The sequence below is a fragment of the Anolis carolinensis genome, chromosome 2 (assembly GCF_035594765.1).
Source record: "Anolis carolinensis isolate JA03-04 chromosome 2, rAnoCar3.1.pri, whole genome shotgun sequence".
NCBI classification, from domain to species: domain Eukaryota; kingdom Metazoa; phylum Chordata; class Lepidosauria; order Squamata; family Dactyloidae; genus Anolis; species Anolis carolinensis.
Window position 1 is genome coordinate 8804963 of NC_085842.1, and position 16173 is coordinate 8821135.

At 44.8% G+C, this 16173-nt stretch overlaps 3 protein-coding genes across 3 annotated transcripts in view; 2 read left to right on the forward strand and 1 right to left on the reverse strand.

Moving 5' to 3' along the window:
* Positions 1–16173, reverse strand: part of LOC100562976 (zinc finger protein 658B) — a 488523-nt gene that overhangs the window by 309961 nt on the left and 162389 nt on the right. The gene's annotated exons all lie outside the window — the stretch shown is intronic.
* LOC134296954 (zinc finger protein 24-like) overlaps positions 1–16173 on the forward strand; it is a 133035-nt gene that overhangs the window by 92927 nt on the left and 23935 nt on the right. The gene's annotated exons all lie outside the window — the stretch shown is intronic.
* LOC134296945 (zinc finger protein 726-like) lies at positions 3116–9351 on the forward strand. The gene is made up of 2 exons (XM_062973137.1): positions 3116–3351; positions 8038–9351. Exons 1-2 carry the CDS (start codon positions 3318–3320, stop codon positions 8934–8936), a joined length of 933 nt encoding a protein of 310 aa, XP_062829207.1. The 5' UTR covers positions 3116–3317; the 3' UTR covers positions 8937–9351.

The window sequence follows — 16173 nt, forward strand, 5'->3', positions numbered from 1 at the left end:
GGTATATCCTTTGTGGCCAAATTTGGTGTGATTGGGGTACGTGCTTCTGCTGTTTACTCCATAATAAAGGGTTACATTACATTTAGGTTAAGGTCACAGTGTGTTAAAGCGCTGAGCTGCTGAACTTGCAGACCAAAAGGTCCCAGGTTCAAGACCAGGAGCGGAATGAGCGCCCACTGTTAGCCCCAGCTTCTGCCAACTGCTCTGGCAGGAAGGTAACGGCGCTCCATGCCGTCATGCCCGTGGCCACTTGACCTTGGAGGTGTCTACGGACAACGCCGGCTCTTTGGCTTAGAAATGGAGATGAGCACCAACCCCCAGAGTCGGTCACGACTGGACTTAACGTCGGGGGAAAACCTTTACCTACATTCATTTTGATTGTTGGAATTCTTACCAACAGAGATGGGTCTCAATTCTTCCACCTTTGTGCATCTTTCTGTATCTCTTTCCACATTTTTTCATAGTTTTTCTTAAATGATTCAGTTTCTGTTTGTCATCTGGATTTCCAAATATTTTACTTTAGTTGTTATTTCCATTTCAAAGTTCTTCTTTCCAAGAAAGGCTCTGGATCATCTTGTATCCGCTGAAGGAAGGAATCCTGGCGGAGAGTGTGGATTGGGACTAAATGAGAGCTCAGTGGAAGGCCGGGTGGGGCCAGGTGGGTTTGGAGGCTCCAGAAGCAGAGGCCCAAAGGAAAGGAGGGCTTGGAAATAAATCAAGGGCCTGTTTCTTAACCCTCCAAGAAGAAGCCTCCCAAAGCCTGTTTGTTTAATTCTGCCTTTCTTTCACAGAGGAAATGTGATTTTTGGCTAAGAATTTCGGAGTAGAGCCTGTGGAGGGATTTCTTTCCCTTGAAAGAAGGAAGAGGGAGGAAAAACATCTTGGATACTGTTGGGTTCTTCACCAGAGTGGTTCCAGCATGGAGAGACCCAACTCACGTGGGCCTGAAGCAGGACCTGGGGGCAGTGGGGAATCCTGGGAAAGAACCAGACATGAGTCCCTGAGTGTGGACCTTGACAGCTCGGACACACAGCGCCAGCGCTTCAGGCAGTCCTCCTACCAAGAGGGTGAAGGACCCAGTCGTCTCCACGATCTGTGCCGCCAGTGGCTGAAGCCAGAGCAGCACACCAAGGCCGAGGTGCTGGACCTGGTGACCCTGGAGCAGTTCCTGAGCATCCTGCCCCCAGAGATGGGGAGCTGGGTCCGAGAGTGTGGGGCAGAGACCTGTTCCCAGGCGGTGGCCCTGGCGGAAGGCTTCCTCCTGAGTCGGGCCGAGGACAAGGAGCAGGAAGGACAGGTGTGAGCATTCCCTCTGGGTTTCACTAACCTGGGGGCTGATGGACAGGTTTAAGCTTACATCCTGCCTTTCTTCCAAGATGGGACCGATGTGGGGGATAAGCAAGGCCCTGCTCCCTCGGCCTCTTTCCCCACCTGCTCTGCCCCTCCATCTCTACCGTCAGCTTGGTTGATGCTCTGCTCAAGATAGAACATAGACAATGATGGGAGGGGGAGGGGGGCATTGGTTCCAAACTAGGTTGCCATCTCAGAGTTGTTCTTTCCAAAAAGGTCTAGAGGTCTGTGATATTTCTGAACATTTCCCAAACTCCTTCTGGAATGCTCTGTGCTCTTCCAGGCCCATAACAATAACTCCATGGAAGTCCCTGCACCAGAGGAATCTCCACCAGACACCACCCAGAGTCTCAGGCAGAAGGAGCTGAAGCGGGAAGGAGACGGGGCTGCCGCCTTGCCGGGTGAGAAGGAACTCTTCTGGGAGTTTTGGGGGTTTGTGCCAGTGGAAATCCCGCTTTGGGGAATTTACACAGTTTGAGCTTCAGAAGGTGAACATTTTGGGTCATTTGGCCTTGAGATTGGTATATATCTTAAACTCATGTACTTATGTACCTATGTACTTTGATAAGTATTTTATAGAAATGTAGTTTCAATGTGGATCTTTTATAGAAATATTTATTTATTATTTAATTTATATACTGATCTTCTCCCCAAGGGGGACCCAGAGCAGTCTTACACAATGGCAGAATTAAATGCCACATATAATACAACATGCAAAAAAAAAAACCAAACATAAAAGAAAAATAAAATCTGGTATCCAAATCAAATTAAAACAATTAAAACCATGTGACCATTACAACGGGGGAAGTTTTGAGCCAAAGTCAGAGCCCTAATATGCATCTTTGTTGAATTTTGGCAATGTTCGTATTTTTAAAATTGTGTTGTAACCCGCCACAAACTGCAAGGAGAGGCAAATAAGAAATAAAATTATTGTTGTTTTGTTGTTGTTTTTCTTATATGTAGGCATTGGGTTATTTTAGGTAGCCCTTCAGTATCTTCCCAGGTGGGACCCTAAGCTGAGCTAAGCCCTGAAACTGAGCTGGAAGACAAACAGCAAAGAATCACTTTAGTCAATTGAACTACCAAGCCCAGTACTAGTTTCATTCCAACATATTCACAGCACTGCTTGTGAAATAAAGTCCTAAACCCTCACATTGTAGATCTTCTTGGGCTGTTGAATGCGCCTGTGTTCTTAGGGCCGTTTCCTCATCGGTCTCTTTATAGGACTGCAATGGTCACCTCTGAGGCCTGTTTCTGTGACCAGCTTTCCACCCCTTACTCTCTCTCCAGGGTCTGGAATGATGCTGTTGCCCAATCCTCAGCCGTTTCTCCCCCTTTGCGATGGAGTGGGACTGAGTCAGGTAAGCAGGAGGATTCCTGGGAGAGGAGGACTGGGCCTGCCGGGGTGCCTTTGGTTCCAGGCTTAATCAGCAAATATCTGTTTAAACAGACAAGATTTAAGGCGTTTCCTTAGAAGTGAAATACTGAAGGCACAATTACAAAATTACAAAAAGACAATGGGATTTTGGGCTGCATCCCAAGGAATATTGTGTCTAGATTCAGGGAAGTCATGGCGACCTTCTTTCTGCTTTGGGGAGACCTCACCTGAAATTACACTGTGTCCAGTTGTGGGCATCACAATAAAAGGGGGGACATACCCTGATTCCATTTCTGATTCTATATATCAATTAAGAAATGGTTCTTACCTGTGAACAACCCGTCGTCTCTACAAATCTTACCTTTGTGGCATGGAGGCCTTCGCCCTTTCCCTTTCAAGCAACCAGCAAGAATGTAAGTTTACTTTAAATTATTTCTTGTCATCATTTTTCTTGATATCTCTCACGTGAGGAGGGAATCTTTTCTTCTTCCGCCAGGGCCCAATCGCCTTTGAGGACGTGGCTGTGGATTTCTCCCTGGAGGAGTGGGTTCTCCTGAATCCGGACCAGAAAGCCTTGCACAAGCAGGTCATGGAGGAGATGAATGGGATTGTGGCCTCTCTCGGTAAGGCTCCCTCACTGATGGGATTTCTGTTTCAAAAGGCAGTATTAGCCTAAATCGTCACAGTCACTGAGGGTCCGCAAGGCAGGGCTTGTGTTAGAAATATATGACATAAGAGTAAATAATAATAATAATAAGCACCAATTCAGACTCAAGTGGGAAGATTTCCATAACTGGAGTCAAGTCAAAGTCAGTCAGTCTCTCTCTCTCTCTCTCTCTCTCTCTCTCTCTCTCTCTCTCTCTCTCTCTCTCTCTCTCTCTCTCTCTCTCAATCTCTCTGAGTGTTTGTGTGAGAAGAAAATAGAGGGAGGGAGCAGATTGGCTGGAGAGAGGGGCCGGAGAATGGATCATGAAAAAAAAAAACTTCCTGTAGCATCAGATACGCATAGGCGGCTATACACCTTATGATTGGTGTGGTATTCAACCTTGTTTTTCCTCCCAACCAGGCAGGCTAGTCTTTGCGTGTCTGAAGGCTCAGCTCTCTCTCTCTACGCTGCCTCTCCCAGCACACAAACAGCCCCCAGCCTCATTCATTTGCAAGATTGTGACATTTAATATCATGTGTTCTATGTTCTGTGCTTGTGAATGATTGGGGCTTGAGGTTTTTGTGCACAGGGAGAGGCATAGAGCAGCCGTCAAACTCTGCCCCTCTCCTTCAAGTGGTAAGAGTGTCACTCATGGTAGTTTCACATCTGCAGAAATCTAGCTCTTTCCAATTGAGTGCATCTTTTTGAAACACTCTGTATATTTATTTCATCCTAAATGTTAGAAAATCCCAAATTATCCGCAGCCACTTTCCTAAATTCTCATATGTGAAGAAGTTGCAGCTCCCCTGTAAAAGGTGTGCAGAATTAGACAGGTATTGGAATCAGAGCTGAACAAAGGGACAGTCGACAGAATGATATTTCCAAGAAGTCTCAGGATTTTGTAAGGGAAGACTACCCTCCAAAAAGCAGAGAACCTATAAATACCATCAGGAAACTGATAGTTGAGCATTCAGCTCACAACGAACAGAGCAAGGAAGTGATCTGTAAAAAATCAAGAACTTCAGAAACAAAGATGCAGAGTCCAGTCTTTAAAATTACAAAAGGTTTATTTACAAAAAAAATTTAAATAACTCCCTTTCTAAATAGTAAAGGACTGGGTCTGAGCAGGTTTAAAATCTCTTCTCGGGTTTAAAAGAGAGGGAAAAACTCCAAGCCCTACATCTCTCCTGACACACAAGCAGAGAGAGGTCTTAATACACACAGTACACACTGAGATATAAGTCAGAAATCTGAAGCAAAAGCATGCACCATTCTACAAAACCAATCAGAATGAGAGAAAGAAACAGAGAGAACAAATAGATACATCCCAACTGTCAATCAGGAGACAAGTGGGAGGGATTCCTTCAGCCTATTCTGAAACTAGCTCACGGGAATCGATCGGAGATGGAAGAATGGAGTTCCCCCAAAGTTACTGATGGTGCGCTAAAAGAGAGGAAAACGATGATAAAGTGTAACTATGAAAACGTTAGTGAAGCTTTGTATGTTTGGTTTACGCAGTCCAGAGACAAAGGATCTATTTTACAGCAAAAGGCGTTGCATTTTCGAAAGGAATTTAATGAAGGGGATCCAGATTTTACAGCAAGCATTGGTTGGCTCGACAAGTGGAAGAAACGTTATGGAATCCGTCAGCTAAGTGTTTGTGGTGAGAAGCTGTCATCAAATTATCAAGAAACGGAGGCATTCATGAAAAAAAAATTCAAGAATTTATTGAAACTGAAAACGGGCGATCAGATGTTGAATTGTGACGAGACCGGCCTCAGTTGCAAAGTGTTACCCAGTAGGAGTCTTGCAGCCAGAACTGAAGCAGCAGCCCCTGGCTAAAAGCACAGCAAAGAGAGGCTGACAATTGTAGCGTGCAGCAATGCTACCGCAAACCACAAAATGGACCTTGCAATGATTGGGGAGCCCAAAAATCCAAGAGCCTTTAAAACAGTTTCAAAAAACGCTCTTCCTGTAAAATAGTACAATCAAAAAAGTGTGTTGCTGACCAGTGAAATTTTTAAAGATGATGATGATGATGATGATGATAACGATAACACTTTATTTATATTCCACCTTATCTCCCCGAGGGGACTCAGGGCAGATCACAATACATAGAATCATAGAATAGTAGAGTTGGAAGAGACCTCATGGGCCATCCAGTCCAACCCCCTGCCAAGAAGCAGGAAATCGCATTCAAAGCACCCCCAACAGATGGCCATCCAGCCTCCACTACCGAACAGCCCTCACTGTGAGGAAGTTCTTCCTGATGTTCAGGTGGAATCTCCTTTCCTGTAGTTTGAAGCCATTGTTCCGTGTCCTAGTCTGCAGGGCAGCGGAAAACAAGCTTGCTCCCTCCTCCCTAGGACTTCCCTTCACATATTTGTACATGGCTCTCATGTCTCCTCTCAGCCTTCTCTTCTGCAGGCTAAACATGCCCAGCTCTTTAAGCTGCTCCTCACAGGGCTTGTTCTCCAGACCCTTGATCCTTTGTGTCACCCTCCTCTGGACGCTTTCCAGCTTGTCAACATCTCCCTTCAATTGTGGTGCCCAGAATTGGACACAGTATTCCAGGTGTGGTCTGACCAAGGCAGAATAGAGGGGAGCAGGACTTCCCTGGATCTAGACGCTATTCCCCACATACACGGCAAAAATTCAATGCCGTTTGGAGACAGGACAGAAAAGAATAAGACAAACAGAAGGACGTATGTCGTCTTGAAGTCCGGTTTTTTTGGTGCCTTGGAGGCTGATGTTGCGCTCAGATTCAGTCACAGGGGTGCTGTTGCTTCATTCTCTGTGACGGAGAGCTATCAGAACTTCCTCCTTCCAACTTCCTCTTCGTCACCACATTTCTGGTCTTGATGTTTATGATGTCGTAAAATACCTCCCCCGCAATGTATGGTACCTAATTTCTCTACTTACAGCTCATAGACTGTTTTCGAACTGCTTAGGTAAACAGTGAGCCGGGCTTGAGGTCGAGCGCTCACCCCCAACCGGGCTTCGAACTGGCCACCTTTCGGTTGGTAGATCTTAGTACTGCTGGTGATTTACCAGCTGTGCTACAGCCCAGTCCTAAGGAATTTGTTCCTTCCATGGATAAATTTTTAAAAGAAAATGACCTGCCCAGAAATGCGGTTTTGTTGCTAGTTAATGCCCCGACACACCCTGATGCAGAGGAGCTTCAAGAGGGGGACATGAAGGCGATGTTTCTTCCACATAATGTAACCGCCGTATGACAACCGATGGATCTCGGCGTTTTGGAAACGCTCAAAAGGAACTATCGCAGGAAGCTATTGTCGGCAATGATAGAAGAAATAGAATAAGGGCAAGACAGGATTGAAAAATGGAAACACATCCATGTAAAGGAAGTTGCCTCTTGGGTTGCAAGGGCATGGACTGTGGTTGGGGTCCAACAATTGCCAGGTCTTGGAAGAAGTTGTTAGGCGAAGATAAGGATGAGATTATGGGAAGGAAAAGCACAGATGAAACCGAAGAAAGCATTCTACAATTAGTACGGCGTGTCCCTCGGTGTGAGAATGTGTCTTCGGAAGAAGTTAGAAGTTGGATAAACGAAGACGATCAGTATGAAATAACGGATGAAGAAATTGTTGCTCTTATCAGTAACGATGGCGACAAAAACTGATGATCAGGCATCAACTGTCGAGCCTCTCAGAATCTCGCACAAGGATAGGGTTAGGGCTCTAGAAACCACAATCACATACATTGAGCAACAAGAAGCAACGGGGATTGACAAAATGATGCTGCAAAGATGGCGAGACTTGGCAGCGGAGAAACAGCAGTTGTCAGAAAAGCAGGCAAGGATCACAGATTTTAAAAAATCTTCACAAGACTGAACTTTTTACAGATTTAACTTCCGACAGTGTTAGTTTATGTAATTCTATATTTATAGTCAATTTTTAGTAGTAAATACTTTTGTAGTCAATGCTTTCAATACATTGCGATGTTTTGGTGCTAAATTCGTAAATATAGTGATTTCTCCATAATGTTACCATGTATTGAACTGCTTTTTCTGTCAATTTCTTGTAAAACATGATGTTTTGGTGCTTAATTTGTAAAATCATAATGCAATTTGACCTTTAATAGGCTTTTCCTTAATCCCTCCTTGTTATCCAACATTTTCACTTATCCAATGTTCTGCTGGTCAGTTTATGTTGGATAAGCGAGACTCTACTGTACTCTGAAATTAGGTATGGGATCTTCTACGTTGGAGTGGAAAAATCCAACCTTCAGGGAGCATGGGAAAAGAGAACTGGGATTGGGGGAGAGAAAGAAAAAGGAGGGAAGGATGGTGAAATGGGTGGTAGTTGGTAAAGTCTAAAGCTAGAGAAAAAGGCAAGCATTTGGATGTGAAGGGAAAAGGCATCCATTCCCCAGAGAGAAGGAGACGGAATAAAAAACCGGGCTGGGCTGAGCAACAGGGAGCCTCTGGAGCGTATGTTACTCATCTCTCTCTTAGAGGCTCCAGGCAGACAACCAGGGTCCATCTTCACTGAACAAGGGGAGGGGAAAGGACAACGTGTATATCTCCTTTTCCTCCATGTCTGTGTTGTTTTGAGGCTCATTTCAGTCCACTTCTTATCCCACATCCTTTGAGTCTTTATGACTCACACTGAGGAACGATTGTTTATGTTCTTCTTCACAGTAGATAACGGGGAAAAGAGCCATGTATGCACCAAGTACAGGAAGCATTTGGGACACAACTGGGGCCTTCGTCAACAGCAGCAAGCCCACAGAGAAGATGAAGGTTCTGCCAAAGAAAGGCCTGACAAATGCAGTGTATGTGGGAGGTGTTTTACCCAAAATATGGCACTTGTGCTTCACAAGACACTCGATGTTGGGAAAAGCCATCTTAAAGGGAAAGTATCTGCAAAATGTGTGGTGAAACACAAAAAATTTCACACAGGTCAGGAACCATACAGATGCCAAGAGTGTGGGAAGTGTTTTGCTTCCAGTTCAGCCTTGTTGAGCCACAAAAGACTCCACACAGGAGAGAAGCCATACCAGTGCCAGGAGTGTGGGAAATGTTTTGCTGACAGTTCAGCCTTGGTGAGCCACAAAAGACTCCACACAGGAGAGAAGCCATACAAATGCCAGGCGTGTGGGAAATGTTTTGCTTCCAGTTCAAACTTGGTGAGCCACAAAAGACTCCACACAGGAGAGAAGCCATACCAATGCCAGGAGTGTGGGAAATGTTTTGCTTCCAGTTCAACCTTGGTGAGCCACAAAAGACTCCACACAGGAGAGAAGCCATACAAATGCCAGGAGTGTGGGAAATGTTTTACCGACAGTTCAGCCTTGTTGAACCAGGAGTGTAGGAAATGTTTTGCTTCCAGTTCAACCTTGGTGAGCCACAAAAGACTCCACACAGTAGGGAAGCCATACCAGTGCCAAGAGTGTGGGAAATGTTTTGCTTCCATTTCAGACTTGGTGAGGCACAAAAGAAGCCACACAGGAGAGAAGCCTTACAAATGCCATGAATGTGGAAAATGTTTTACTCGGACTTCATCCCTTAACCAGCACCAGAGAACACATACAGGCTAAAAAACAGCCACTGTGTGTAAATGTCTGATTTTAAACAGGACCCTTTGAGAAGTTCTGCGTCAGATTTGGTGGAGTCCCCGTTCTTGTTATTTGAACCTGTAAGTTGGAGGTCCTGTTCTCTGGAGCAGCAGAAAGCAAGCTCTGTGTGACAGTGTACAGATGTGTGAGGGAAGAATCTTTTTGATCCCACCACACACACAGATACCACCAATTATAAAGATGTCTTATGGATGATGATTTTAATTAATTATTTATTTAATTATCTTCTTCGCTGCCACCAATGGAGGAGATGTCGGCAGATGGCACTGGTTCTTTTTATACCTTCTTTGTTTATTTTACCTCAGATGTTGATATTGCTTAACTTGGTATATAATTGTGACAGAGACTTAGATGGAATTAAATCAAAACAAGTTTATTGCTTGAACAGAGCTTGATGGTTTCTTATAACTTTTTAAAGGCACTTAGCTTAATGGTTACAAACAGATATGAGGTGTTCAAACTTTCAAAATACTTCTTCCTCTCAGCTAAACTAAAACCTGATCCTCCTGGATCTACTGGGATTAACTTTCCCTAATCCACAGCCTCTGTAAATGACCCTAAACAAGTCCCCTAACTTGCTTAGTCTGGCCTAATAGAGGTCTGTCCTTCTGGTTCCCTTCAGTCTTGAAACCAGACTGCTCCCTGTGATTTAAAATCACAGACTGTCTAAAATAAATCCTTTTATTTTAGACCTGACTCAAATTCTTTTATTTGAGTCACCCTGATCCTCCACATGAGAATCAGTCTTCTTCCTGCGACTAAAAATCACAGACTGAAACTGGGTTTTAAAACATTCCCCTTTTCCTTTCCAAATGGCGGTTGGCTCCGCCCCCGTTGTCATAGCAGCCGGTTCTTCAATGCTGGTATTAACAGCTCTAATACTCACCATTTTAAATTAACTAAACCTGACTGTTTAAACAAATCAAATAAACATGTCATCATTAAACAAAATAAAATCATACACTTCTTTACAGACAGTCTTTCAGAGCACTGGTCCTCAACCTGTGAGTCCCCAGATGTTTTGGCCTTCAACTGGCTGGGATTTCTGGGAGTTGTAGGCCAAAACACCTGGGGACCCACAGGTTGAGGACCACTGCTTCAGAGTGTTAAATATGATTGTCTTGTCACCTCGTCTGAAAAGAAATAAACCATATGTAATTCCATCAGTTGTTCCTTTGGTCTTAGTTTCCAGCTCCATTTCCACCTTGGTTGCAAATGTCCAGTTTTGAACGTTGTTTCCCTACAGAAACATCCTCTGTTTTCCTGTTTAGTCGGGAGTGGTTAGCTTGAGAAAACTACAACTGGTGCTGATGCTGATCAGGACAGAGATAAGAAGGCTAAAGCCATAATCATATTGTGCCTTCAACCCAATCAGCTGGTGCATGTGAGAAACAAAGTTTCCGCTAACGAAGTGTGGGATTCTCTTAAAGCGGTGCATCAGAGGGAATCCTGTATTTCACAGCTGATATGGACTAAGAGACTGTACAATACTAAGCTAAAGAAGAGCCAGGATGTTAAGCGGCACCTAGATTTGATGAAGCAGCTTTTTGTTGAAGCAGAGGTGTGTGGAGTTGAATTTTCAGAGGCTCAGAAATGCTTTGTACTACTGGCAAGTCTATCAGATGAGTGGGACTATCTGATCCAGTCGTTCCAAAGTTTGAGGGTCCAGGATTTGTCACTGGACTTGGGTTGTTGTAAAGTCCTCGAGGAGCTGGACAAACAAAAGTTTGAAAAGTCCCAGAAGCAAGAGCAGCCCGAGTATGTCCAGGAGGGGCGCAAGAGATGGACTTCCAACCAGATGGTGATGGCGACAACCAAGAGACATCTGTGTATGGAGTCAAAACAAAGAATGTTATTCCTGTGGGCGAGGAGGCCATATCGCCAGGAATTGTCCAGGTGCCAAGAAGAGGCCTTTCAGAGGGAGATATTCTTGTGGGAAAGGCGGAGGTGCAAAATCAACAACATCTGCTGCCCATGCTTTCATGGCTGCCAGTGATCCTGTTCAAGGGGAGAACAAGTGGTTCCTGGACTCTGGAGCAACTCATCACATTGTAATAGATCCAAAGATGTGGAAGAACCTGAAGGATACAACGGGTACAACTGTGACTTTGGCAGATGGGACTGTGAGAACCATCAATAAGTGTGGGACTGCATATATTTCTTGTTTGGGAGTTAATTGGGAATATGTAATTTGTGTTCCAGATCTTAAGACCAATTGGTTGAGTGTCGCAACATTGACAGAATGTGATTATGATGTTTTAAATGTTTTTAGTTTTTGATGCCTTTTGTATTATATTGCTGATGTGATGGCACTGTGTTGCCAATTTGTAAGCCGCACTGAGTCCCCCAGGGGAGAAGGGCGGGGTAGAAATACCGGAAATAAATAAATAAATAAATAAATTATAAAGTTGTCTTTAAAGGAATTTATTGCTTTGTTTTGAAAAAAGGAAAAATTGTGTGAAAAGGAGTTAAAAGAAACAAATTGTTTCAAATGATTTGCAAATTTGCAAAGATGGTGCAGAGGTTTATTATGTAAAGAAACAAATTGTGCATGATAGATGCATTCATTATCTGCACAGAGCAATGGGACATACTGATGTCAAAGTGCTGAATCAAATGCTAAATGTTTGCATAGATTTTGAATGTGAGAAATGTGACCATCTGCTAGATTGTGCAGTTTGTAAAGAGGTAAAGGTTAAACCAATTCAGTTTTCAAAGAAATCCAAAATCAAAGTAGACGAAATGTTTGAAATTGTTCATGTTCACCTGGCTGGACCATTTAATAAGAGTGAAGGAGGGTCTAGTTTTGCATTGTTGCTGGTGGAAAGATTAACCAGATTTGCATACATTTATTTTCTCAAGGAAAAAGGAAAAGAGAATGGAGGTGTTGCGATGAAAAATTGCATGATGAAAGATTCAGGTTGTTCTTCTAGAATTTGGCCTGAAGCCCTGCACACGAGTAATTTCATTGTGAATCATTTGTGGAATGAGTGTATCAAAGATTTTCCATTTAAATAAAGCTCCAAATTTGAAGTATGTAAAGGTTTTTGGTCAGTTTGCAAATGTGCTCATACCTGCTAGTCAAAGAACAAAAGGTGAGCCAAAGTGGCGCAGATTGAGATTTCTAGGATTCTACAAATATAAGCTCAAGTTTCACAGCAGCCCAGGGAGAGTAAGATACTCAAAAGTGGCATATTTTGATAAGGATGCAGGTTGGGAAAGACTGCACCTGAATAAGGGGGTTCTAAATGGTAGCTCAGAAGAAGCAGAAGTTCTGCGAACGCAAAAGGTCAAAAACAGGTAGTTAAGGAGGAGAAGGTCTCCACTCCTGACAAAGGAAAAGCACAAACACCACAAAAAGGACAGCAAACCACAAGGCTTCTGTTAAGAGAGAGAAAAAGCCAGTTTCAAACCTTCCGTTTTTGAGCAAGGTGATTGAACGGACAGTGGCGGGACAGCTACAGCAATTCTTAGATGAGACTGTGGGCTTAGACCCCTTCCAATCAGGCTTTCGTTCAGGTCATGGGACAGAGACTGTCTTGGTAGCTATTACTGACGAAATTCGTCGTCAGTTAGACCGGGGCGGATCAGCGCTATTGGTACTCTTGGACCTTACAGCTGCATTCGACACCGTGGGCCATGACTTGCTGATCCATCGATTGGCTATGTCTGGTGTACGAGGTTTAGCTCTTCAATGGTTCTATTCATTTCTCTGGGACCGGAGACAGAGGGTGGAGTGGTCAGGACAAAGCTCTGAGAGCTCCTGCCTTTGCTGTGGAGTTCCCCAGGGTGCTATCCTTTTGCCCCTGTTATTTAACATCTACGTCCGACCACTTGCTGGACTCGTGCGGAGCTTTGGCCTAGAGTGCTACCAGTATGCAGATGATACCCAGCTACTCTTGCGTCTCGAACCTGGGACAACCACGATTCCTGAGAACTTTAAGCTGTGTTTGGAAGCAGTGATGAGTTGGCTGCGAGCAAGTAGACTAAAAGTGAATCCTGCGAAAACTGAGATACTCTGGCCCGGCCAGACACCAGAGTTAACCCAGTCACTGCCTTATTTCGATGGGGAAGTTCTGGTTCCGTCTTGTGATGCCTCATGGGCCTTGTAGTCCTGTTCCTGGTACTATCGTGGCAGATGAAGAGGAAAACATGGGGTTTTCGCCGGTTCAACAAGAGCCGGAGTCCCTTCACCTGCCGGATGTTGATGTTTGCCCTCAAGAATTCAGTAAACCAGGCCTTGGGCAGTACTCCCCTCCGTTTCCCAGGAAGGAATCTTATTCTAGAGACAGAGGAGTTAGAGAAGCTAATCGGAGAAGCTTAAGAATCGCTGCCAAACAACTGGCTGATTAGGTCTGCTTCCCTTGGGAAATTCTAAGGAGTAATGCATCTGGACAGAGTGGGTTTCGCTTCTCGTTCTCTAGGGAAAGAGATTGTTGGCGGGAAAACGAGACCCAATATAGGGGTTTGGCGCGAGAGATTCTTTGCGGAGTCAATTGATCAGCTTCAGGAGAGAGATCGTGTGTGGACTTCGTAACCCCAGTTCCTTGCTTCCCGGATCAAGTTTTCGAGCCTTGCCTTGCCTTGCAGTTTAACCACGGACCCTGTTCCACGCTTCACGTTTTGCCTTGTTTCTAGTCACGGACCTAGTCAAGAATCAAGTTTATTTCCAGCCTTGTTGTCAAGCTTCATTGGACTTCTAAGATTCTGACATTTCCCCACACAATTGCTTGGCAAGAGTGTGTGTTTCGGTCAAGTGGATTAAAACTTTGAACTCTAATATCATTTATTGGACAATACATTTTTGGACTATATTTGACCTCTTTTGAAAGGTCTGTTTCTGAACTATACTCTTCACTTGTTTTTATTGCTTTTATATATTTCTTTAATAAAGATATTAGATAGAGACTGGCCTCCGTGTAAGGTTATTGGTGCCCAGCAGCCAGGGTTCTGACAGTTTGACTCCGCCAACTAAGCACCAAACATCCTAAGGCCAGAATGTCTACAGGAGCCGGAGCGGACGCCCCAGCTCAACCACCCAGTTACACCATTTCCCAAGATGAATTCAATCGGATCTTGCCAACAATGGTTTGGGTCCACCCTATCTTTGCGATCACGTCTTCCCCGGTGAACCTGCAGAGCCTTTAAGATCTGCTGGGAAGGCCCTTCTCTCGCTCCTGCCTCCTCTCAAGCACGGTTGGTGGGGACGAGGGGGAATGAGGGCCTTCCTTTTTGGTGGTGCCCCCCCCGGCTCTGGGACTCTCTCCCCAGGGAGATCAGATGAGCGCCCACCCTGCCCATCTTCCCTAAAGACCTGAAACGTGGATGTTTCAATGTGCCTTTGATGAAGGGGTTCCTTTGTCGACTAGGCCCCCTCGCCCTCACTCATCGCCCGGCCTTGCAGCGCTGTATTACCCGCCCTGCCCTTGCAACTGTTCCTGCGCTAGCCCTTGCCCGCCCTCTTAGATCTGAACATGCCCATTGTTCTCGGCTACTGGTTGATGGTGGTTGTTCTTATGTTGTTATAATGCTTGTTGTTTGGTTTTATTGGTTTGATGATTGAAAATACAATTGTATATTCATTGTGCTATATTTTATTCTGTTTTTGCTGGGCGTTTTCCCCATGTAAGCCACCCCAAGTCCCTTTGGGCAGATGGTGGTGGGATTTAAGAATAAAGTAGTAGTAATAGTAGTAGTAGTACTTGTTGTTGTTGTTGTTATCTAAACACATAATAAAAGTAAAAATCTGTATGTATGTATGTATGTAGCCGGGGCGCCCATTTACAGACAGGCTCCCACTTCCACAAATGGCTATAGCTCCCACTACGTAGGAGGAACCAGTGGCCCTCCCTCCAATGACACTGTAGGTTATAGCGAGTGCCGTGAAAATGCCCAAGTGCCCTGCCAATGTCCTCCACAAACACCATCCTGCCCACCACCCAAGGGAAGGCTTTCATACAAAGACAATTTCCTCCTAGATCTTCTGTTTTTCCTCCACCAGACACCCCAGTGTTTCTGACGCTCTCCATTAGTGTGGAATTTGCATGACTCCGCCCACTGCCTCTCCCATAACCCTTTCCTACTCTTTTCCATGGCACACAGCAAACAGGAATTGATCAGCAACTGAACAAATTAGAGAGAGAGGTTTTGGGAGAATTCAGCATCATTTATAGGACTTGTAGGGACTGGGATGTATAGTCCACCTGCAATCTAAGAGCACTCTGAGCTCCACCAATGATGGACCTGGAACCAACGTGGCACACAGGACCCCCATGACCAACTGAACATACTGCAGGGGTTTGTGGGAATAGACCTTGATTTGGGGAGTTACAATTTACCCTTATCCAGAGAGCACAGAACTCAGCCGACATTGGACCTGGACCAAAATTGACACACAGACACAATACTGGCAGGGTTTGGGGGGGATTGACTTTGCAATATGGGAGTCATGGTTCACGTGCATCCAGAGAGCACTAAACCCACCCGACTACAGTTCTCGACCAAACATGGCCCACAAACCCAACATGGCCGACTGAATACTGGCAGGGTTTGGGGTGACTGCCATTTGCATATGGGAGTTGTAGTTCACCCTTAGCCAGAGAACCTTGAACCCAGTCGACAAATAACCCAGCCAACAAATGCTTTTTCCAACTCACCTGGGCACCTCTGGGTCTCTAAGCTAGATGATGATGATGATAATAATTGGAGGTCTTTCCTAAAACTTTTGGGGACAAGGCAAGCCCTGTTTTGGAAGTCCCTCCCCAGGGAGATGAGACACCCCCCCGCACACACACACACACACTCCTCCTTTCGCAGGGACTTCAGTCATCCTCTGTAGTAGTCACACAGCTTGCACTTCGCCCCATGCCCTCTCTCCTTTACTGCAGCTGGCACTGATTTTACTCCATTGTTTACAGCCTGGCCTGGTGCCAGTCATTTACCTCCGCTTGATTGAGTCTGAGTTGATGTCTTTATATGCACATATGTTTTATTTAGTTGTATTTTATATGGTGTTAATTGGTTTTGTATGTTCTTAGGCACTTTGTGCCGTTTGTAAGTCGCTCCGAGTCCCTTCAGGGAGATGGTGGCGGGATAGAAGAATGAAGTTATGGTTGTTGTTGTTGTTATTATCAGTTCCACATTTTACCCCATGATGGAAGGTGCAGAAGTCATTGCAACAGTGTCTGCAGTGTGACAT